We start from the raw sequence: 22,947 nt of genomic DNA, 5'->3' as shown, positions 1-22,947 counted from the left end.
TAAAACCAGCTTGAACATCAGGAAGTTCACGGTTCACATATTGCTGAAGCCTGGCTTGGAGAATTTTGAGCATTACTTTACTAGCGTGTGAGATGAGTGCAATTGTGCAGTAGTTTGAGCACTCTTTGGCATTGCCTTTCTTTGGGATTGGAATGAAAACTGACTTTTTCCAGTCCTGTGGCTACTGCTGAGTTTTCCAAATTTGCTGGCATATTGAGTGCAGCACTTTCACAGCATCATCTTTCAGGATTTGGAATAGCTCAACTGGAATTCCATCACCTCCACTAGCTTTGTTCGTAGTGATGCTTTCCAAGGCCCACTTGACTTCACATTCCAGGATGTCTGGCTCTAGGTCAGTGGTCACACCATCATGATTATCTGGGTCATGAAGATCTTTTTTGTACAGTTCTTCTGTGTATTCTTGCCATCTCTTCTTATTATACTTTGATAATAACTCTCAATGAATTTGAGGAAATGCCCCACCCACACAGTCTTAGAGTGACTCTTAGTAAAGATGCCTCACTCTTATCAGTCTTTGTGTAGGAAAAACCCACTTTAGATGAGTCAGAATATCTTTCTATAGCCTTTGAGTCATAGAGGCACATCAAGACAGGAAATAAATGGATGTGGCTGACTCAATCATTAGTGACTGCCACCTAGAGAAGCTGGTTTCTCTCCTTCACAGGGTTTGGCTGTTCTGCTTCATCTCAATCCTACAAAATCTTGATCCCCCAATTCTCCCAATAATTGGCTGTGTATAGGCTATGCAGCGGAGAAGGAAATGGCACCCCACTCCAGTACTCTTGCCTGGAAACTCCCATGGATGGAGGAGCCTGGTAGGCTGCAGTCCATGGGTTCGCTAAGAGTCGGACACAACTGAGCGACTTCACTTTCACTTTTCACTTTCATGCATTGGAGAAGGAAATGGCAACCTACTCCAGTACTCTGGCCTGGAAAATCCTATGGATGGAGGAGCCTGGTAGGCTGCAGTCCATGGGGTCGCTAAGTGTCGGACACGACTGAGCGATTTCACTTTCATACATTGGAGAAGGAAATAGCAACCCACTCCATTGTTCTTGCCTGGAGAATCCCAGGGATGGGGGAGCCTGGTGGGCTGCTGTCTATGGGGTCGCACAGAGTCAGACATGACTAAAGAGACTTAACAGCAGCAGCAGCAGCAGGCTATGTAGAATCAATCAGTTGTTGCCATTGCAGTCAAAGAAACTTAAATTATACAAAAAGAAGTGCTGTGATCTATATGGGTTTATCTGAAACCTACATTCATCACCAGTCTTTGATATGATAATTCCCCAACGGAATGGAAAAGAGAGAACTGTTTATTTTTGAAAGTCCAGTTCATCAGACAGAATATACAGCACCAAATATAGTCATTTTCTAGACACCTTTCATTTCTCTTTCGAGATCACTGTGCTTACACATCCCGTACATATCCTATACAGCAGATGAAGTTTTAAAGAGTTACTCTGCTTAGTAGAGTCCTTTATTTACTTAGTTCTTCAGGAAAGTCAGGACTAAAATTTTTCTCTAAAAAGAACTATGTGCTAGCTTTATCTTTTAATTGATTATATTATCTTTGATTAGGTTTTGACTTATATACATAGTCTCTGTCAATAGGGAAAAGTAGTACTAATTGTAATAATTATCAATAATCATTTAAAATGCATATCTTTTTTTCTACCACTCTAATTTAGTTGAATTTTATTTGGTTACCGTGAGTTCCATGAAATTCACACCAAATAAGAGATTTTCCTTTGATCTTTCCTCTTCTTCCAAAAAAAGATCTCACAAAACACTTACCACAGAGAGGAGAAAAGCAGCAAGTCTCTTCCTCTTGAACCTGAATCATGAATTGATCTTCTCTGCATTCTGGTATTGAAATTTTGGGGCATTTGAATGGGTCACATTCTGCAAAAACGCAAAGATATTTGGAAATTTATATAGAGTAAAATGAATAAATGAAATAGTGTGGTTCATTTCTCTTTGAATTTAGTAATAATTAGTTCATTTAAAAAATCTTAATCTTAGAAGAAATATATAGGCAATAGCACGTTATTAATATAAAAAATAAGTATTTTACATAAAAATATATGTAAATAGACATTTAAAATATATATATACTTTATCTTAATCATATATACATGATTAATCATCTATATACATGTATATGTTTGTGTATATATATGTATATATACTGCTATAAAATCTCAGAAGAAATATATAGGAAATAGCAGATTTTTTATATTTAAAACATACAAATGTACACAGTTAAAATACATATTTCTACTAAAATTAAGATCTTTAAAATGAACTAATTATATTGATGCTTTTGAACTGTGGTGTTGGAGAAGACTCTTGAGAGTCCCTGGGACTGCAAGGAGATCCAACCAGTCCATCCTAAAGGAGATCAGTCCTGGGTGTTCATTGGAAGGACTGATGCTGAGACTGAAACTCCAATTCTTTGGCCACCTCATGTGAAGAGGTGACTCATTGGAAAAGACTCTGATGCTGGGAGGGATTGGGGGCAGGAGGAGAAGGGGACGACAGAGGATGAGATGGCTTGATAGCATCACCAACTGGATGGACGTGAATTTGAGTGAACTCCAGGAATTGGTGATGGACAGAGAGGCCTGGCGTGCTGCAATTCATGGGGTCACAAAGAGTCGGACACGACTGAACTGAACTGAACTGATAATCTATATAATAAATATAATTAAAGTTCATATACATACATATTTACAAAGAAGTCATAGGTTTAAAAAGAAAACTACAAGACAGTTCTACAATCTGATAAATTTTTTTGTAGACACAAAAATGAGAACCTAATCCACTACTCTGAGTGAACAATGCATCTCACTTTTCCTAGTTCATCACTCACCACATTGGTACTGTGGACAGCAAGAAACGGGGCTATGGCCAACAACCAGTTTTTGACTATTTGTACATGTTGGAATGGCAGTTTCACACAAAGTCATGTCACATCCTGGAAATAATCAGAAATATAAAAAATTTATGTGCACAACTAAAATCCTGAGGTTCTAACTTAAAGAAAGAAAAGGATTCTCAATATGCATGTTTTTACACTGCAATTAAACCCATTCAGCTCACAGAATGGTCATATGTGAAAAGGCAGCAGATTTAAGGTTACTGATTGCTGTCTTTGACTCTTGGTTATCCTAAGTCAAAGACTCCCAGATCCTTTATCTTGTCATGTCTTTCAGACTGTTATTAATTTATAATAGCTAGAGTTTTGCATGTCTGTTTGCAAAATCAACAAAACTATAATGAGGTAAAAGTTGCTTTGAGAAAGTGTAAGTGACATTTATGGCAATAGTTACTTTAACCCTGTACATTTTTTTTTTAACACCAAGCATCATACATGCCTCGTTTTTTCTCAAAGAATATCAACATATTTTGTGGCATTAATAGACTGTAAGGCTTCAGCCTGCATACATACTGCAAACTTCCTTTGAACAGCAGGTCCACCTATCAACGAAGCCCAGGATGACTTCAGCTTCTCGTTCACAAACTGGCGAGGGCTGTTCATCGCACTCAGGTTCTATGGGAATGATGCTTCCATTCGCGAAACATTTGTACAGGGCACATTCGTCAATGCCTCCATTCCAAACTTCACCAGCAGTTCGAGGCTGGTCTTCACTATCAGTGCATGCTTAAAAAGACAGTCAATGGCATATCACTTAGAACTTGGGCACGAAAATAAATCAAGCTGCGATGTTTTGACTTCAGACTGTGACTTGGTCCATGGGCACAGGGAACCCGTCATGTTATCTACCTTTTCGCAGCTTCTTCTTTTTGTTCATCAACTGCTAGCTTACATTTTTCTTGAATGAACTTTTTGTAGTCCATGGAAAATATTTTTCCCTTCTACAACTGTCTGTAAATTTGCATGACCTCTTCTATAAATAAGATGATCTGCTAATTATTTTGTATTCAAGTCTCGCTAGTACAATTTATTTAGCTTAAACAAACTCAGTAACATAAATTTAAATTAGTTTTAAAATATTAACTATAAAAACTGAGTAGTATTAGAAAACAAGGTAGTCTCTACCTCACATTAACATGTTTGTCATAGCACAATTCAAAAGATTCCAGCTTTAAAATCTGCATGTGAAAAGTAGGCAGTCAAGCAAATATTGTTTAATGACTCTGTTCATTTTATTATAAACATTTTACTTAATGACAAATATAGCCCTCTAGTAATTCTTTAAGGATAATAAAGATAAATGAAGTGATCACCATATTCCAAGCTTCCAATGGACTTTTCTTTATTTACTACCAAACCAATCTCTCAGGTCCCTAAAAACAAATATAAGCATGCCTGTGTAGTCTCAAATTCTTCCACAAATATTTTCTCAATGGCAAATACAAACTTGTTTCTGAAACTATATATGCATTTGCTGCTGCTTGCCTTCCCCTTTAATTATAATCTTTACTTTTGACCATAACAAAGACCCCTGTGATAGATAAAAAGCGCTGTATGGCAATTTTCTCAGTTTTGCACTTTTTCAGATCCACAACCACCATGGAGACTATGTGTCAAAATGGGTTGAAAATGAAAGCAGAAATACTCAATGTTTTCTCCCAGATACTAACACTTTCTGAAACTCCTTGAGTGCTTATTTTTCCCTAGGCACTGTTGTAAAATCCTTTCTATTTTTTTGTGTATCCTCGCACTAACCTTGTGGTATAAGTCCTATTACTTTCCACATTTTGCAGATGCACAACTTCAGGCTCATGTAAAGCAGAGTCATTAATACATGAAATAGCTGGAATTTCAATTCAGTCCACATACTATTCTCTTCATTCTTAATTTGCCATATTCTTTTCCAGTTATTATAGGCATAAGTAGAAATAAAACATATTACCACTGAAGCCCCCAGTTTGGGCAACTTTGATTGAAATCATATCACAATCGAACAACATACTTGTTTCCTTCCCAACACTTAGGTGAACTTTGATTAATCCTTTTAGCACATTTCTCCAAGATTTAAAAAAAAGTCTTATTTGTTAATTTCCTGGGTCCCTAAGGTGTTGTTTTTACTTTTCTGCTTACCACATTCTTTCTCTGGAATACATTGAGTTGAATCTGGCCTGTGAAGAATGGTTCCATTTTTGCACACACAGTCTTCTCTTAAATTCAAACATGAAGAATGTCCATAGAACCATCTGTTCAGACATGTTCTTGCTTCACAAGGTCGCACACAGGGTTGATATTCCTTCCCCTCTGGACAAGTCAGAGCTAAGAATAACCGAGGACAGAATTTGCTAATGATAAAAGTGACCTATTTGAATTCTAGTAAGAGGAAGAAATGTCAGTTTTCTCTCTGAAAGTAAATTTTTGCACACTTTCAGCCTCTTCCAAATCCATTTTTCAGTATTACGTATCCATAAATTAGAAACAATCAATGAGTATTTTTGAGCATCTTCCAGGTGTCCAGCTAGTATTAAGTTACAGTAGGGAAAGTTCATCTGATTTATATCAAATAAATACTACCAACAGGCAGCCCAAGTTTGGCTGGCATAAATATAGAGTCAACTATTATGAAGTTACGGCTCTGTGCAGTGGGAGGAGATCTAACAGTCCACTCAGAATAAGCACAGAAATATGTTTTAACTATGCAACTCAACCAAGTCCTAAAAAAGAAAAATGCCGCATATTTAGGCTTAATCCTTCACTGTCAAAAGAATCTACTGTTGCTGAGCAGTTTCTAAACGATGTTTCAGAGAATTCGTGTTGCTTTTACATGCTCTTAAAAAGTCATACTCACAAAAAAAAATGAACATGCAGATGGCAGGGGTGTAAACCAGTAAGATATTAGTGGAGAAAAATTTCACAATCTAGTGATATTGAAGATGTCATATGTTCCCAGTGAATCAAGCAACCCCACTCTTGAATAGTGATTACCTTTGGGGGAAAATACCCTGATCCTGGGGAAAACTGAAGAAAGGAGGAGAAGGGGATGACAGAGGACAAGATGGTTGGATGGCATCACCGACTGGATGGACATGAGTCTGAGCAAGCTCCTGGAGTTGCTGATGGACAGGGAAGCCTGGCATGCTGCAGTTCATGGGGTCAGAAAGAGTCTGGCACAACTGAGCAACTGAACAACACCACCTGGGGCTGTGGGGAGAGGAGAGGACTGGGGAGAGCACACCAGGAGCTGCTTTATTTCCGAAGTGGAATCATGTAACTAGAGTCTCCAATATATTATTTTTCTATGTATTCTACTTGGGGAGGCAAGAGATGAAAATGTTTCACTGTTGAGTATGGTGCTGGATGTAGTTTTGTCAAATATGGTCTTTATTCTGTTGAGCTGTGCTCCCTCTGTACGCAGCTTGTTGAGAGAGTTTTATCATCAGTGGATGCTGAATTTTGTCAAAAGCTTTTTTTTAAAAAAACTATTGAGATGATTTTTACTCTTCAGTTGGGTAATGTGGCTTATCACAATGATTGATTGCAGATACTGAACCATCACTGGCATCCCTAGGGGTAAATCCCTTCATCAGAATGCATGATTCTTTTAACGTTTTGTTGAGTTCAGTTTGCTGCTGTTTTATTGAGGGCTTTTGTATCTATGTTCATCGTGATATTGACCTGTAATTTCCTTTTCTTTGGTGTCTTTTTCTGGTTTTCGTTATCAAGACACACTTCTCTCTGGTCTTTAGAGCTCTAGGAGTGCCCCCTACACGGCCTATGTGCATGCCTCAGCTGTGGCAGCACCCACTACTGTGGGTGCCCTGGTAGGCCAGGCTGACCCTTGGCCAGGAGGCTGCAATGCCACAGTGTCTGGGGGACACTGGAGGCTGGGGCAGGCTTTCTGCATGGCTGTCTGCAGATCCTGAAAGGCTTGAGGCTGGCTCTGGCTCACTGGAGGGCAGATAAGCTTCTGGAACTAACAGACAAGGGGAGGATTCCAAAACAGTCTTTTGCCAGTGCCAGTGTGATCACAGAATCAGCTCCCAAAATGGATGCTGTCAGCATCTCCACCCCCAGGGGAGTCCTAGGTGCCTCCTGCCTTTCCTGGAGGCTCTCCAACATCAGCAAGTCGTTCCTCCCCAGGGGCCTTTCAAACTACTTCCTCTGCTCTGGGACTGTGAGCACAGGCAATTTTTGCATTTGCTTTAAGGGCAGAGTCTCTATTTCCTATAGCTCTCCAGCTTTCTCAAGCATAAGCCCTACTGGTTTTCAAAGCCAGAAGTTCTGGGGACCCCTCTTCCTGGTGCAGAACTTCTAGGCTGGGGAGGCCAAAGTGGGGCTTAGACTTCTCACGTCTTAGGAAGGAGGTCTACAACTGTGTATACCTTCTGTTTGTGGGTCACAGACCAAGGGGTATGGGTCCTGACTATACTGTATCTCTGCCTCTCCCACCCATTCTGGTGTTGTTCTTTTCTTATCTCTTTATCTGTGAAATATCTTTTCGGCTAGTGTTCTGGTCAGTTGCATAGATAGTTCATCTGTAAGTGTAATTTTGGTACGTCTGTTGAAGGAGGGGAATTCAGGGTCTTGCTACTCCATCTTCTTGACCCTCCCCCTTATTTTAAATTTATACCAGGATAAAAACAGAAGTTGCTTAAGGGGGAGCGATGACCTCTAACTATAGTTTACATTTACATTCATTTTATTCTTACAAAATTATTTTGTGATGAAAATAAAAAGAGATATGAATGCAAAAAAACTGAAATGTTGGCTTGTTGGAAAATACAGTTTGCAGTTGTACTACTTACAGCAGTAATCAGGTGTTCTCCATGGAATACAAATGCCAAACTTGTTGCATACAGCCACATATGCAGAAAGGGCATCACATTCATGGTTCCAAAAATAGGTATAATTGATCCACATCTTTTCACAAAAGTCTCGTGGTGAAACCTAGAGACACATTGTGCCCTGGGATAAGTTATGTTATTTAGGTATCTGATGACCTAAATCAAATCCCTTATGATTATACAGTGGAAGTGACAAATAGATTCAAGGGATTATGTCTGATAGACAGAGTGCCTGAAGAACTATGGACAGAGGTTCATGACATTGTACATGAGGTAGTGATCAAGACCATCCCCAAGAAAAAGAAATGCAAAAAGCAAAATAGTATACTGAGGAGGCTTTACAAATAGCTCAGAAGAAGAGAAGCTAAATGCAAAAGAGAAAAGGAAAGATATATCCATTTGAATGCAGAGTTCCAAAGAATAGCAAAGAGAGATAAGAAAACCTTCCTCAGTGATCAATGCAAAGAAATAGAGGAAAACAATAAAGTGGGAAAGACTAGAGATCTCTTCAAGAAAATTAGAGATACCAAGGGAACATTTCATGCAAAGATGGGCTCAGTAAAGAACTGAAATGGTACGGACCAAACAGAAGCAGAAGATATTAAGAAGAGGTGGCAAAAACACACAGAACTATACAAAAAAGATCTTTATGACCCAGATACCCATGATGATGTGATTAATCACCTAGAGTCAGACATCCTGGAATGTGAAGTCAAGTGGGCCTTAGAAAGCATCACTATGAACAAAGCTAGTGGAGGTGATGAAATTCCAGTTGAGCTACTTCAAATCCTGAAAGATGATGCTGTGAAAGTGTTGCACTCAACATACCAACAAATTTGGAAAACTTGGCAGTGGCCACAGGACTGGAAAAGATCAGTTTTCATTCCAGTCCCAAAGAAAGGCAATGCCAAAGAATGCTCAAACTACCACACAATTGCACTCATCTCACACTCTAGCAAAGTAATGCTCAAAATTCTCCAACCCAAGCTTCAATGTTATGTGAACCATGAACTTCAAGATGTTCAAGCTAGATTTAGAAAATGCAGAGGAACCAGAGATCACATTGCCAACATCTGTTGGATCATCAAAAACACAAGAGAGTTCCAGAAAAGCATCTATTTCTGCTTTATTGACTATGCCAAAGCCTTTGGCTGTGTGGATCACAACAAACTGTGGAAAATTCTTAAAGAGATGGGAATACCAGACCACCTTACCTGTCTCCTGAGAAATCTTTGTGCAGGTCAAGAAGCAACAGTTAGATCTGGACATGTAACAACAGACTTGTTCCAAATTGGGAAAGGAATGTGTCAAGGCTGTATATTGTCACCCTGCTTATTTAACTTATATGCAGAGTACACCATGAGAAACCCTGAGGTGAATAAAGCACAAGCTGGAATCAAGATTTCTGGGAGAAATATCAATAATCTCAGATATGCAGATGACACCACACTTATGGCAGAAGAACCAAAGACCCTCTTGATGAAATGAAAGAGGAGAGTGAAAAAGTTGGCTTAAAATTCAACATTCAGAAAACTAAGATCATGGCATCTGGTCCCATCATCTCATGGCAAATAGATGGGGGGACAATGGAAACAATGAGAGACTTTATTTTTGGGGGCTCCAAAATCACTGCAGATGGTGATTGCAGCCATGAAATTAAAAGACGCTTGTTACTTGGAAGAAAAGAAAAGAAAAATAAAAAGCTAGAGTGTATATTAAAAAGCAGAGACAGTACTTTACCAACAAAGGTCCGTCTAGTCAAAGCCTTGGTTTTTCCAGTAGTCATGTATGAAATGGACTATAAAGAAAGCTGAGTTCTGAAGAATTGATGCTTTTGAACTGTGGTGTTGGAGAAGACTCTTGACAGTCCTTTGGACTGCAAGGAGATCCAACCAGTCAATCCTAAAGGAAATCAGTCCTGAATATTCATTGGAAGGACTGATGCTGAAGCTGAAAATCCAATACTTTGGCCACCTGATGAGAAGAACTGACTCATTGGAAAAGACCCTGATGCTGGGAAAGATTGAGGGCAGGAGGAGAAGGGGACAACAGAGAATGAGACCGTTGCATGGCATCACCGACATGATGCACATGAGTTTGAGTAGGCTCCGGGAGTTGGTGATGGACAGGAAAGCCTTGTGTGCTGCCATCCATTGGGTTGTAAAGACTGAGACATGATTGAGTGACTGAACTGAACTGAACTGAAGGCCCTAAGCTAGACTGATTTTTGATTCTCCAAGACTAAAACTATTTGGAGAATCAAAAGTTAGTAGCAAGTCAATATTTGTAACAGTTCCTCTTTGACCTTAGATCTTTAAAGTTGCATAATATTAGATGTAACTTCTGAATTTATAATTGTTTAAACACACAGTTTAGATAAGATAAATGTTATCTGTGCATGCTAAGTTGCTTCAGTCATGTCTGACTCTTTGAGACCCTAGGGACTGTAGCCCACCAGGCTCCTCTGTCCATGGGATTCTCCAGGAAAGGATACTGGAGTGGATTGCCATGCCCTTCTCCAGGGGATCTTCCTGATCCAGCAATTGAACCCATGTCTCTTACATCTCCTGTACTGGCAGGTGGATCTCATAGTTAAAGCCTATATATAGAAGCAAGAGGCGTCACCATGCTTAAAGAGATCAGAGGTGGGCAGTGTTCCAGCTTAGGACACTGCAGGCATAAAAGCCCATGCACAGGAAAATCTTGAAATAGTGAAACAGTTGAAAGGAGACTGAAATGCCCGGACCTTAGACAACCAGAAAAGTGTAGCACAAGGGGAAGCTGGAAAAGCAGGCAGTCCAAAGCACAAAGGAAATTATAAGCCCTGATAAGAAGTTAAGAATGAATTCTAAGAGTAAGTGAAAGACCCCGAAGGATTTTAGGTAGAGAAATAATCCAATTGTGTTTCCATTTTCAAAAGATCATCTGCCTACTATGTGGACATTTGCAAACGAGGATGAATATTAGAAGTAGGAAAACTAAATAAACAGTACCCCTTCTTTTGCTGTCAAATTCACTGGGACGATCTGAAGGGAAAGCTGGGACTATCAGAGATTAAATAATATCTTGGGTTGCTTCACTATGCCTTGAATAGTCAAGCTGAAAAGTCTCCTGATTTAATAATCAATCTTATAAGTTCCCAGTTAAAAAAGCAATTTTTTAAAGTTGTTATGCTTTAAAAAGATAGATTACAATGGCACTGAGATGAGTTTAAAATTATTTGCAATTTTTTTCATTTTTATACGCATGCACTTTAAAACATAAACATTTAAAATGTATTTGCCTGCCAATCTCTGAGTAAAACTGAAGATGCACCATTTTTATCCCATGACTTTCCTTCAGGAAACTCATAGCACAGGCTGAGATCTATGGCGTCCACAGTCAGCAGAGGAGCACAGAAGATCCTGCAGAGTGGGGTCCTTCTGCTTTGACAGTTCACTCGCTCTCCTTCCCAGACTCCTCCCTATAGTCTTGCATTAAGCTATTTCAATGTTTTCCTAACACAGTCATTTCTAGCAACCCAGCTCTTGTCATACTGTTTTCTTTGCCTCGGTCTCCCTTCCTCCTTCTTCTCTCCTGGCAAACATCCTTCCAAATAATTCAAATGTCTGAAACTCTGGGAAGTCTTCTAATGTGGGCTCCTATTCATCTCCACAGTGTATACTGTGATGAATCTGTTCACGGACTTGCCTTCCTTCTAAACTTTTTGAGAGCAAGGAGAGGGTCTTACTCATCTTTGTATCATAGGAGTTATACTAGGAACATGGTTCCTAGTAGGTGCTTGATACTCGCCAACTTTTCATTTAATGATTCATGAAATGCTGTATTTGCTTGTCCTTTGTTTCTAACAATGAATCCTTTTTTTTAAAACAATACAGGTTGTTTAAATATCTACTATTCTAAAGGAGATCAGTCCTGGGTATTCTTGGAAGGAATGATGCTAAAGCTGAAACTCCAGTACTTTGGCCACCTCATGCGAAGAGTTGACCCATTGGAAAAGACTCTGATGCTGGGAGGGATTGGGGGCAGGAGGAGAAGGGGATGACGGAGGATGAGATGGCTGGATGGCATCACTGACTCGATGGACGTGAGTTTAAGTGAACTCCGGGAGTTGGTGATGGACAGGAAGGCCTGGTGTGCTGCAATTCATGGGGTCGCAAAGAGTCAGACATGACTGAGCGACTGAACTGAACTGAATTGAGTCACCTAAAGTCAGGAAGTTAGAGACTAACAAAGAACAATTAAATTGAATATGTGGCAGATTCTGTTATAAGTCTACACCTGAGAGCTGACTAAAGCCCCACTGTCTTGGGTTTTATACTGAGTTATCGAGTGGCATTCATCTCTTTCCTCTGTAGGAATTTATTCATAGGACAACGTTTCATTTTTCTTGAAAGCTGGAGACACAGGTCATTAAAATACATAGGGGAAAAGATAGTTATTCTTCTTGTTCTGTAAGTCAATAAACAGTGAATGATTTTGAATTCCCCTGGGGATAAACTATTCTTAGTGGAAGAACATCATGGCAAGAACAAGAATTTATTGGCTTTTACTCTCAACATATCTGACACAACAGTTCTGATTTATGGTTGCTTTCAACTTACTGCATCATGGCATGGGGTGAAAACTCTTCTATTTAATAACTCAATGCAGTGACTGCAGTCTTGCTCAGTACAATTTCTAGCAGGCCTTCTTGTTGTTACTTTAAATGATTTCTCAATTTCCCAGCTCTCAATAAACAATTCTATGTCTTCCATATTTGTAATGATTGTGCCATTTTGCATCCTTAGATCATCATCTGGATCTTCATTGCAAATTCCTAAAAAGATGTGTGACATTTAGAAGAAAATGCTTTTAACTTTAACCTAGTATAGCCAGCAGAAATAAATCAACTCAATAACTGCTTTAAAATTAATAAATAATTTACTGAATCAAGTACCGAATTTATGTCCTTTGACTCTAATGTTGATGGATTTTTTTAAAAAATTACACATGGATTAAATTGTGTAGACCTTTCTTAACCAGGTAAGAAAGAAACCATGATCCTAGAAGTCAAGATTTGTGAAAAGATCATAGGAGAAGAAAGAGAAGATTGATTCTGTCTTAGTGCTCTTTCGCTATTACCACCATCTCCTAATTTAAGAAGTAGTTCTTAAATCTGACAAGGTATTCCCCAGCCTAGTGGGCATAATTTACTTTTTATCTAGTCAAGTGCAAAGCCAAGGGAAGTAGAAAGAAATGAACCTAGATCCTGATCATACCTTACCTGAATTCCACTCTACTCTAAGATATAATTTTTTCTTAATTCCTAAGACTCCTAGCTATAAAAAATATGAGTTAAACATTTTTTTCAAGTATCAAATCTTAATCCTCAAGCAGTTATATAAAGATCAATAAGGGTTTCAGCTGCCATAGTTGTGCCATACCTGTAAATATACAGGAGACTGAATACGGTGAAAAAAAAATAAATAACCAAAGCAAACAAACAAAAATAAAAATACCTCAAGTTAAGCCAACTATACTGTAAAATAGCTATTTTAAAAGTCTAAACTCTCCTGGGGAAAGGTAATTGCTAGTAAAAAAAAATGTATTCATTGCACCTCCAGCCACCACTCCTGCAGACTTCACAGTTCTTTGTAGAACAAGTTGTCAATATAGACCTCCCATTCTGGTGTCCAGGCTCAATTTGGGTCACGACAACTCTATCAGCCAGCACCCTGCTTTTCTTTAAAGAAACCACCTCTCTCCCACTGTAGAAGTTTAGAGGGGGTTCTTTGTTAGCAAAAAGGTGACCCTAGCCCCTTCTCTGTAATGATTAGCTAAGAATCCAGTTAGCACGCTGTCTCCATAAAAGACAAGGTGACAGTAAAAGAAGAAAACAAGCATGAAAAGCAAACAGAAGTCATAGCACACAGAAGTGATAAACCAGAAAACATATGCATCCCCAATGTCTCTGAGTTATTATTCAGTGATACCTATTCAATTTTTATGCACACACAATTCAGTGCATACTCAATAACTATTTCCACAACGATGACTTAAGTCACCAGAGAAGGTTGTGCTATGTTTAGCATGCTCTAAGCAGGCAAGAAAATTATCAACCGCTTTAGCCAAATTTTCCACTAAAGGCTTTACGTTTTTTAAGAAGAAATTTGGGTATTTCAGGCAGTTTGTTGAGAGCGAGGACCTGGTCTATTTCTTTTGAGTCGTTGGTATGAAGCATAAGGTCAGATGCTCAGAAACTCATCCATAAACTTTTACTCAATTAATATTTAGTGAGCTTAAAATAGGTATATTTGTGCTAAGCTAATATTTATTGACTGCATTAAACAATGTTTTCAGAGTGTTACATTAACTTTCACATTCAATTCTAACAACAATCTTGAAGGTGGATTTTACTATTCCCATCTGAAAGATAAGGAAACTGATGTTCACTTAAACATCTGTAAAGGGGATATCGCCTAGCAGACACCAGTCAGAATTTTTTTTTTTTATGTACCTAGAGATATTTCTAATTTGTTTCCTTTGGCTTGTAACTATGTATCTATATAACATATTGTGATATGAAACCTAAGCATAAAGGCACATCTAGGCTTTACACTTCACAACAAAACTGGGACTAATATTCAGAACATTGTGCTCCCTGAATATACCTTTCAAGATGACTTAACTAAGCTTTCTTTGATGTCAAACTTTAAAAAGTAAGTAAGAAACAAAGTTTTTCATCATTCTATGCCTCATTTTTATCACTTATAAATTAACACTGGTGCCTACTTATTAGGGTTACTGCTAGAATCGAATGAGATAAAGTTTGTAAAATAATGCCTGAGATTTCATTAATGCTTAATAAAGATGAGATAGTAGGAATGCAAACAGTATTGTAGCAACAGTGGTAAGAATGTATCTCTAAAAAACACCCAAGTTGAACTGTATTATCTTGCTTCTTCCTTTCCATTTATAGAAAGACATTGTTTCCTTCAGTATTCACATGAGGTACTGAAGGTTAGTAACATCTCTTCAGTACAAACAAGCAGGGAATGAGGGGCCAAAGCTGTGTAATGTGAACAGAAAGAAAACAACAAAAAAAAGAAACAGATATTTGAAAAGCAGTGCTCACCACAAAGTCCTTCTGTATAGGATGACAAATTAAATTGAGAGCCAAAATGAATGTCTACGATCCCCGTAAGATGAGTCCACTTTATGATTAGTCCAGCTGGAGTAGTAATCACATACATTGAACCAGAATCCTCTATGGACAGATCTTGATTTGAAAAGGGCAAAGGCACAACAGCAGAACCCACCTCTACCTAAAATGACATAATGCATGTACACCTGTTAGAGCGATGTTTACGGTTTAATACACACCCTGTGGTGTCAGTTTCTCAGAGCTCCTAAATTCTTGTATTGTTCTTTCGTGTCTTGTTATATTCAATATCTGGGGGCGTCCCAGGTGGCTCAGTGGTAAAGAATCCGCCTGCCAATGCAGGGGATGTGGCGGGAGCCTCGGGTTCAATCCCTGGGTCGAGAAGATGCCCTGGAGAAGGAAATGGTAACCCACTCCAGTATTCCTGCCTGGAAAACCCCATGAACAGAGGATCTCAGTGGGCTACAGTCCATGGGGCCACGGAAGAGCCAGACACTACTCAGCGAGTAAACGGCAACAGTGCCCTTTGCTTTCTACAAAACCAAGCCTTCCTCTAAGTTCTATACTATTTTAATTTGCTTCCCTCAATATATGTTGATCACACTATTACTTCCTAATATAAATTTAAGATAAAGCTTTTTATCGGACTTCCCTGGTGGCTCAGACGGTAGAGCGTCTGTCTGAGGTCTTTAATCTGGGTTCTCTCTTTGATCTAAATAAGTGTTTCTTTACTTATAATGCTCATAACAACCACCTGTGAGGCTTGGTAAAGATTAGGATTTTCAGAAATTCTACTTTTCAAGTTTCAGCTGGATTCTAGATTTTATATTTTTAACACGCTTTCTTTGTAATATTACTATAAGCAATCTAAGGATTTTACTTTGAAAACAGTGCTTTAAATAACAGTGATGACAATGAACCACGAGCTATATAACTATCAGTAAAATTCTCAAATTTATACCTAACTAACCATCCAATTTCTAATCTTTAAATCTTCCTCATACTGCTACCCTCAAGCTGAAACATCCTTTGCCTGCTGAATTTCTACTCATTCTTTAAGATTTATCTCAGGTGTCACTTCTCCAAAAATATCTATTTGACCCTCCTATACACAGCATTTAAATGAGCCTTATCTCTGTTTCCATGATATCTTGGTCATGACTCTTATCACTTTGGCTACTGCTGCCTTTAGTTGGCAAAAAAATTACATGTACGCACCCCACACACAACTGCAAGTTACTTGAGATCAGGAACTGTTTCATTTTATCACATAAACTCACTAAATGATTTTTTAAGTTAGTAAGTTTTCAACTGAATACATGACCAATCAGCAGTTCAGCTGAAGCTGAAAATAAGCCCTTCCACCCAAATGCTCAAAACCATAGTGCTGACCAGGTTCAAGCTTATTTCCTACCCAGTATTATATACCAACCTTATGAAAGTCAAAGATATATATAGATATTCTACCATCCAAAAAAGCCATGCATTCAACTGTAAGTTTCAGTTCAGTTCAGTAGCTCAATCATGTCTGACTCTTTGTGACCCCCTGGACTGCAGCACAGCAGGCTTCCCTGTCCATCACCAACTCCCAGAGCTTGTTCAAACTCATGGCCATTGAGTGAGTGATGCCATCCAAGCATCTCATCCTCTCTCGTCCCCTTCTCCTCCTGCTTTAAATCTTTCCAAGCATCAGCGTCTTTTCCAATGAGTTAGTTCTTCACATCATATGGCCAAAGTATTGGATTTTCAGCTTCAGCGTCAGTCCTTCCAATGAAATTTCAGGACTGATTTCCTTTAGGATTGACTGGTTGGATCTCCTTGCAGTCCAAGGGACTCTCAAGAGTTCTCCAACACTACTGTTGAAAAGCATCAATTCTTTGACGTTCAGCTTCCTTTAGAGTCCAACTCTCACACCCATACAGGACTATTGGAAAAACCACAGCTTTGACTAGATGGACTTTTGTTGGCAAAGTAACGTCTCTGTTTTTTAAAACGCCATCTAGGTTGGTCATAGCTTTTCTTCCAAGGAGCAAGCATCTTTTAATTTCATGGGTGCAGTCACCATCTGCAGTGATTTTGGAGCCCCAAAAAATAAAGTCTCTTATTGTTTCCATTATCTCCCCGTCTATTTTCCATAAAGTGATGGGACCAGATGCCATGATCTTAGTTTTCTGAATGTTGAGTTTTAAGCCAACTTTTTCACTTTCCTCTTTCACTTTTATCAAGAGGCTCTTTAGTTCTTCTTCACTTTCTGCCATAAGGGTGGTGTCATCTGCATATCTGAGGTTACTGATATTTCTCCCAGCAATCTTGATTGCAGCTTGTGCTTCTTGCAGCCCAGCGTTGCTCATGATGTACTCTGCATGTAAGTTAAATAAGCAGGGTGACAATATACAGCTTTGACGTACTCCCTTCCCAATTTGGAACAAGTCTGTTTTCCATGTCCAGTTCTAACTATTGCTTCTTGACCTGCACAAAGATTTCTCAGGAGGCAGGTAAGGTGGTCTGGTATTACCATCTCTAAGAATTTTCCACAATTTGTAGTGATCCACACAGTTGAAGGCTTTGGCATAGTCAATAAAGCAGAAGTTGATGCTTTTCTGGAATTCTCTTACTTTTTCAATGATCCAACAGATGTTGGCAATTTGATTTCTAGTTCCTCTGCCTTTTCTAAATCCAGCTTGAACATCTCGAAGTTCATGGTTCACATACTGTTGAAGCCTGGTTTGGAGAATTTTGAGCATTACTTTGCTAGTGTGTGAGATGAGTGCAATTGTGTGGTAGTTTGAGCATTCTTTGGCATTGCCTTTCTTTGGGATTGGAATTAAAACTGCCTTTTTCCAGTCCTGTGGCTATGGCTGAGTTTTACAAATTTGCTGGCATATTGAGTGCAGCCCTTTAACAGCATCATCTTTTAGGATTTGAAATAGCTCAACTGGAATTTGATCACCTCCATTAGTATTTTTTCATAGTGATGCTTCCTAAGGCCTACTTGACTTTACATTCCAGGATGTCTGGCTCTAAGTGAGTGATCACACCATCACGGTTATATGGGTCATGAAAATTTTTTGCATGGTTCTGTGTATTCTTGCCACCTCTTCTTAATATCTCCTGCTTCTGTTAGGTCCATATTGTTTCCTTCCTTTATTGTGCCCATCTTTGCATGAAATGTCCCCTTGGTATCTCTAATTTTCTTGACGAGATCTCTAGTCTTTCCCATTCTTGTTTTCCTCTATTTTTTTGCTTTGGTCACTGAGGAAGGTTTTCTTATCTCTCCTTGCTATTCTTTGGAACTCTGCATTCAAATATGTATATCTTTCATTTTCTCCTTTGCCTTTTGCTTCTTTTCTTTTCTCAGCTCTTTTTAAGGCCCCCTCAGACAACCATTTTGCCTTTTTGCATTTCTTTTTCTTGGGGATGATCTTATCACTGCCCGCTGTACAATGTCAGGAACCTCCATCCACAGTTCTTCAGGCACTCTGTCAGGCCTAATCCCTTGAATCTATTTGTCACTTGCACTGTATAACCGTAAGGGATTTGATTTAGGTCATACCTGAATGGTGTCATTGTTTTCCCTACTTTCTTCAATTTTCGTCTGAATTTTACAATAAGGAGTTCATGATCTGAGCCACAGTCAGCTCCCCATCTTGTTTTTGCTGACTGTATACAGTTTCTCCATCTTTGGCTACAAAGAACAAAGTCAATCTGATTTCAGTATTGACCATCTGGTGATGTCCATGGGATGTCTAACACGTGTCTCTTGTGTTGTTGCAAGAAGGTTTTTGCTATGTCCAGTGCTTTGTTTGACAAAACTCTGTTGGCCTTTGCCCTGCTTCATTTTGTACTCCAAGACCAAACTTGCTTGTTACTCCAGATACCTCTTGACTTCCTATTTTTGCATTCCAGTCCTCTATAATGAAAAGGACATCTTTTTTTGGGTATTAGATCTAGAAGATCTTGTAAGTCTTCATAGAACTTTTCAACTTCAGCTTTTTTAGCATTACTGGCTGGGGCATAGACTTGGATTACTATGATACTGAATGGTTTGCCTTGGAAACAAACCAAGATCATTCTGTCATTTTTGAGATTGCACACATGTTCTGCATTTCAGACTCTTTATTGACTATGAGGGCTACTCCATTTCTTCTAAGGGATTCTTGCCCACAGTAGTAGATATAATGGTCATCTGAGTTAAATTTGCACATTCCAGTCCATTTTAGTTAACTGATTCCTAAAATGTCAATGTTCACTGTTGCCATCCCCTGTTTGACCACTTCCAATTTACCTTGGTTCGTGGACCTAACATCTCAGGTTCCTACGCAAGATTGTTCTTTACAGCATCGGACTTTACTTTCATCACTAGTCATGTCCACAACTGGGGGTTGTTTTTTGCTTTGGCTCCATCTCTTCATTCTTTCTGGAGTATTTCTCTACTCTTATCCAGTAGCATAATTCTCTACTCTTCCCCTACTGACCTGGGGAGTTCATTTTTCAGTGTCCTATCTTTTTGCCTTTTCATGGGGTTCTCAAGGCAATAATACTGAAGTGGTTTGCCATTCCCTTCTCCAGTGGACCACGATTTGTCAGAACTCTCCATATGACCCGTCTGTCTTGGGTGGCCCTACATGGCATGGCTCGTAGTTTCATTGAGTTAGACAAGGCTGTGGTGCATGTGATCAGATTGATTAGTTTTCTGTGATTGTGGTTTTCATTCTGTCTGCCCTCTGATGGAGAAGGATAAGAGGCTTATGGAAGCTTCCTGATGGGAGAGACTGACTGAAAATTGGGTCTTGTTCTGATGGGCGGGGCCATGCTCAGTAAATCTTTAATCCAATTTTCTGTTGATGGGCAGGGAGGGCTGTGTTCCCTCCCTGTTGTTTGATCTGAGACCAAACTATGGTGGAGGTAATGAAGATAATGGCAACCTCCTTCAGAAGATCCCAATGCACACACTGCCGACCTCAGTGCCCCCCACCCTGCAGCAGGCCACCACCAACCCATGCCTCTGCCGGAGACTCCTGGACACTCATAGGCAAGGCTGGGTCAGTCTCCTATGGGGTCACTGCTCCTAAACTTTCTGACATTTTACTGAATATAGACTTGCTTTAACACTGTTTCAAGTTCAGAATCTATGGCCTGTGCTAACAGAATTATTTCTGAAAAACACATAACATCTCAGCCATTCTGAGCTAAATCTTTACATATTGCTTTCTTCTATTTTTGAGAGCACCATGTGTTATCTGAGGGCTTCCCAGGTGGCGCTAGTGGTAAAGAATCTGCCTGCCAATGCAGGAGATTGGGTTTGATCTGTGGGTTGGGAAGACCCCTGGAGGAGGAAATGGTACCGTATTCCAATATTCTTGCCTGGGAACCCCATGGGCAGAGTAGCCTGGTGGGCTACAGACCACGGGGTTGCAAAGAGTCAGACACGACTGAGCACGCACTGCACTATATGTCTGAGTGAGTCATACAGCTCTCAACACTCCTACTGGGGAAGCATAATTCCTTGGGATAAAGGTTTTCCCTGTAAAATCAAAAGGCTCCTTTCCAGCTTTTTAATGATGCATTGCTCTTCTCCCATTTATTTCAATAAATTTAAATATTCCTTCATTTTTTTTTCTTATTTTAGCTATCAGTCAACAGTATCAATATTTCAAAACTACTCTTTCCATTTGTTCTCTCCATGGTCTTCATTCTGGTATTCTTGGCTGCCTGCTACTCTTTGCAACCTTATGATCCCCTCTTTCACCTCATTTCCACTTTGTCTAATTTGAAACACTAACATTAACTCTAACACTAGGAAGCTCAGCAACTCACATTCTCGAGAGAGCTTTAGAATGTTTAACATGGCAGTTTCAGTTAACCTCACAAAAGGAGAAACATTTGCAACAGTTGGGAGGTTATGGTAGGAGACATATAAGATTATGAAACACATTTTTATACTGTCTGTAAAAAGAATGATTAGACATCGTAGCAATGGAAATCCACTGATATGCTTAATTCCCCTCTTTTGGGAAATAACTGTACTTACATAATTTCTCAGTTTCATCTAAGGTGAAGACATGTTTTAACTTTGTGTTCCTACCTTTCTTGCTACCCGATTGACAAGTACTTTATGTAGAGATGTGGTCAAATTTAACTTCTTAAAACAAAGTCCAGAGACTCTTCCAGAGGAAGCCTTCATTGAAAAAAAATTGAAACTTTATGGAGTTAAACATAATTTTAGCAATAAATAGAAGTAATTTACTAAACATTTTCCAAATACTCACTAGCTTTTTAAATGAGTTTCCATTCTGGAAAAAAAAAAAGGTATAAAGATAAAACACTTAAAAAAAAATACACTACTTGACTTTTAAAAACATTTTTTGGATTAATATTATATGCTTCTAAATATATTCACTTGAAATATATTCATGTTTTAAGTACCAGAAGATAAATCTCAGTGAATTCTTGAGTCCCTTCTTATTGTGGGAATACCTAATGTTGCAACATACTTCAGCTGCTAGATTTATGAATAAATGACACAAGAATAAATTATGACTTACCTGATTCATGGAACATTTTTCAATATGAGCAACTATAACTTCCCCAGGAATTCTTACTAAGATATAAGAAGCCATACTATATAATGCTGCATTATTTCCATCAAAAGTAATAATGCTGAGTTCTGACAACATGGAACACCGACCTAAAAAGTGATAGAGAGTAGATTTAGTCTATTAACTAATTATTTGTATTACAGTAATAACTTCTCCTTTAAAAACATCTTTCAAATTGGTTTTATTATGTTGGACAAAAAGCAACTTTAAAAGCTATTGGAAGCCAAAATCATAAGTCAAATGAACTTTGACTTGATGAAGTGATAGCTTCAAAAAAATAACCATCTCCCCCTGATTTAAAACTGATAAAACTCACATGGACATTCCCACTCAGGGCAGCAGATATCACTATTCACTTGAACAGGTCTTCCCCGGAAACCACAGTCAGGCATTTCCAAGTCCTTTGGGCAATTAAGAGACCAGTTGTACAACTTCCATTCCATGTTAAGACATATATATTGGCTACAATTATAAACAGGATCAAATTGTTGAGGCTGTTAATAAAAAAGAAAATTAATGCATTTTTTTCCATTTTCAACTAACGTTTTAAATTTCCCATTCACATTGCCTATAGTATACACTTACTAAATACAGAATCTTTTGAAAGATGAACAATGAAAATTTCACAGTGGCTTTTGTTGAGGTATCTTCTCTAAAATACTCAGCAGTACGATTGATTTAATTTTACCTTAATATTGATTTGATATCAGAACTGCCCACATACTCAACTTCTGAGAAAACTGCAGTCTTGTCCTAAATTGTCTAGATCAGTGTTCTGCAAGCAGACTTAAAACAGTGGCAGTTGACCTTTCATATTATGTTGTATAAAGTTAGTATGATTAAGACTTCTGTTAATGTCAGTTTAAAAATAACAACTTAATATTATCCAAATATTTCATTAAAAATCAAATGTAATATCAGTTGGGCAGTATCTGGATAGAATCATTAAAATTTATTTTTTTACATATAGCTTACAGACTTCTAGATAAAGTTGCAGATTTTTCAAAGCTTATAAATTATATTCTATATAAATTATACTAATAACTGTAGCAATGATAAATATCATCTACTTACTATGCTCCAGACATCATTCTAATTAGTCCATTTTATTTCCACAAAAACACCCTCTGAGGTAGTTATTAAAATTTTTCCCTATTTCGTAGACAGAAAATCAGGTTTAAGGTCAAACTAAATCCCGAAGAAAGGCAGTGCCAAAGAATGCTCAAACCACCACACAATTGCACTCATCTCACACGCTAGTAAAGTAATGCTCAAAATTCTCCAAGCCGGGCTCCAGCAATACATGAACCATGAACTTCCAGATGCTCAAGCTTGTTTTAGAAAAGGCAGAGGAACCGGAGATCAAATTGCCAACATCCGCTGGATCATGGAAAAAGCAAG

At 38.5% G+C, this 22,947-nt stretch overlaps 1 protein-coding gene across 1 annotated transcript in view; it reads right to left on the bottom strand.

Moving 5' to 3' along the window:
- The window catches only part of OTOGL (otogelin-like), a 174,130-nt gene that overhangs the window by 20,050 nt on the left and 131,133 nt on the right, over window positions 1–22,947 (bottom strand). The window contains exons 38-48 of the mRNA XM_010832076.1: window positions 21,863–22,040; window positions 21,493–21,635; window positions 21,217–21,240; window positions 21,033–21,125; window positions 14,921–15,110; window positions 12,408–12,622; window positions 7,765–7,906; window positions 5,093–5,278; window positions 3,476–3,688; window positions 2,897–3,001; window positions 1,819–1,926 (exon numbers count right to left, since the gene is read on the bottom strand). Of these exons, the coding sequence (XP_010830378.1) occupies window positions 1,819–1,926; window positions 2,897–3,001; window positions 3,476–3,688; window positions 5,093–5,278; window positions 7,765–7,906; window positions 12,408–12,622; window positions 14,921–15,110; window positions 21,033–21,125; window positions 21,217–21,240; window positions 21,493–21,635; window positions 21,863–22,040 (1,597 nt within the window). The remainder of the gene's footprint in view (window positions 1–1,818; window positions 1,927–2,896; window positions 3,002–3,475; window positions 3,689–5,092; window positions 5,279–7,764; window positions 7,907–12,407; window positions 12,623–14,920; window positions 15,111–21,032; window positions 21,126–21,216; window positions 21,241–21,492; window positions 21,636–21,862; window positions 22,041–22,947) is intronic.

Source organism: Bison bison, unplaced genomic scaffold (genome assembly GCF_000754665.1).
Source record: "Bison bison bison isolate TAMUID 2011002044 unplaced genomic scaffold, Bison_UMD1.0 scf7180017864535, whole genome shotgun sequence".
Taxonomy (NCBI): domain Eukaryota; kingdom Metazoa; phylum Chordata; class Mammalia; order Artiodactyla; family Bovidae; genus Bison; species Bison bison.
Note: the sequence above shows the minus strand (reverse complement) of the source record. Positions and strands in the feature narration are given on the sequence as shown.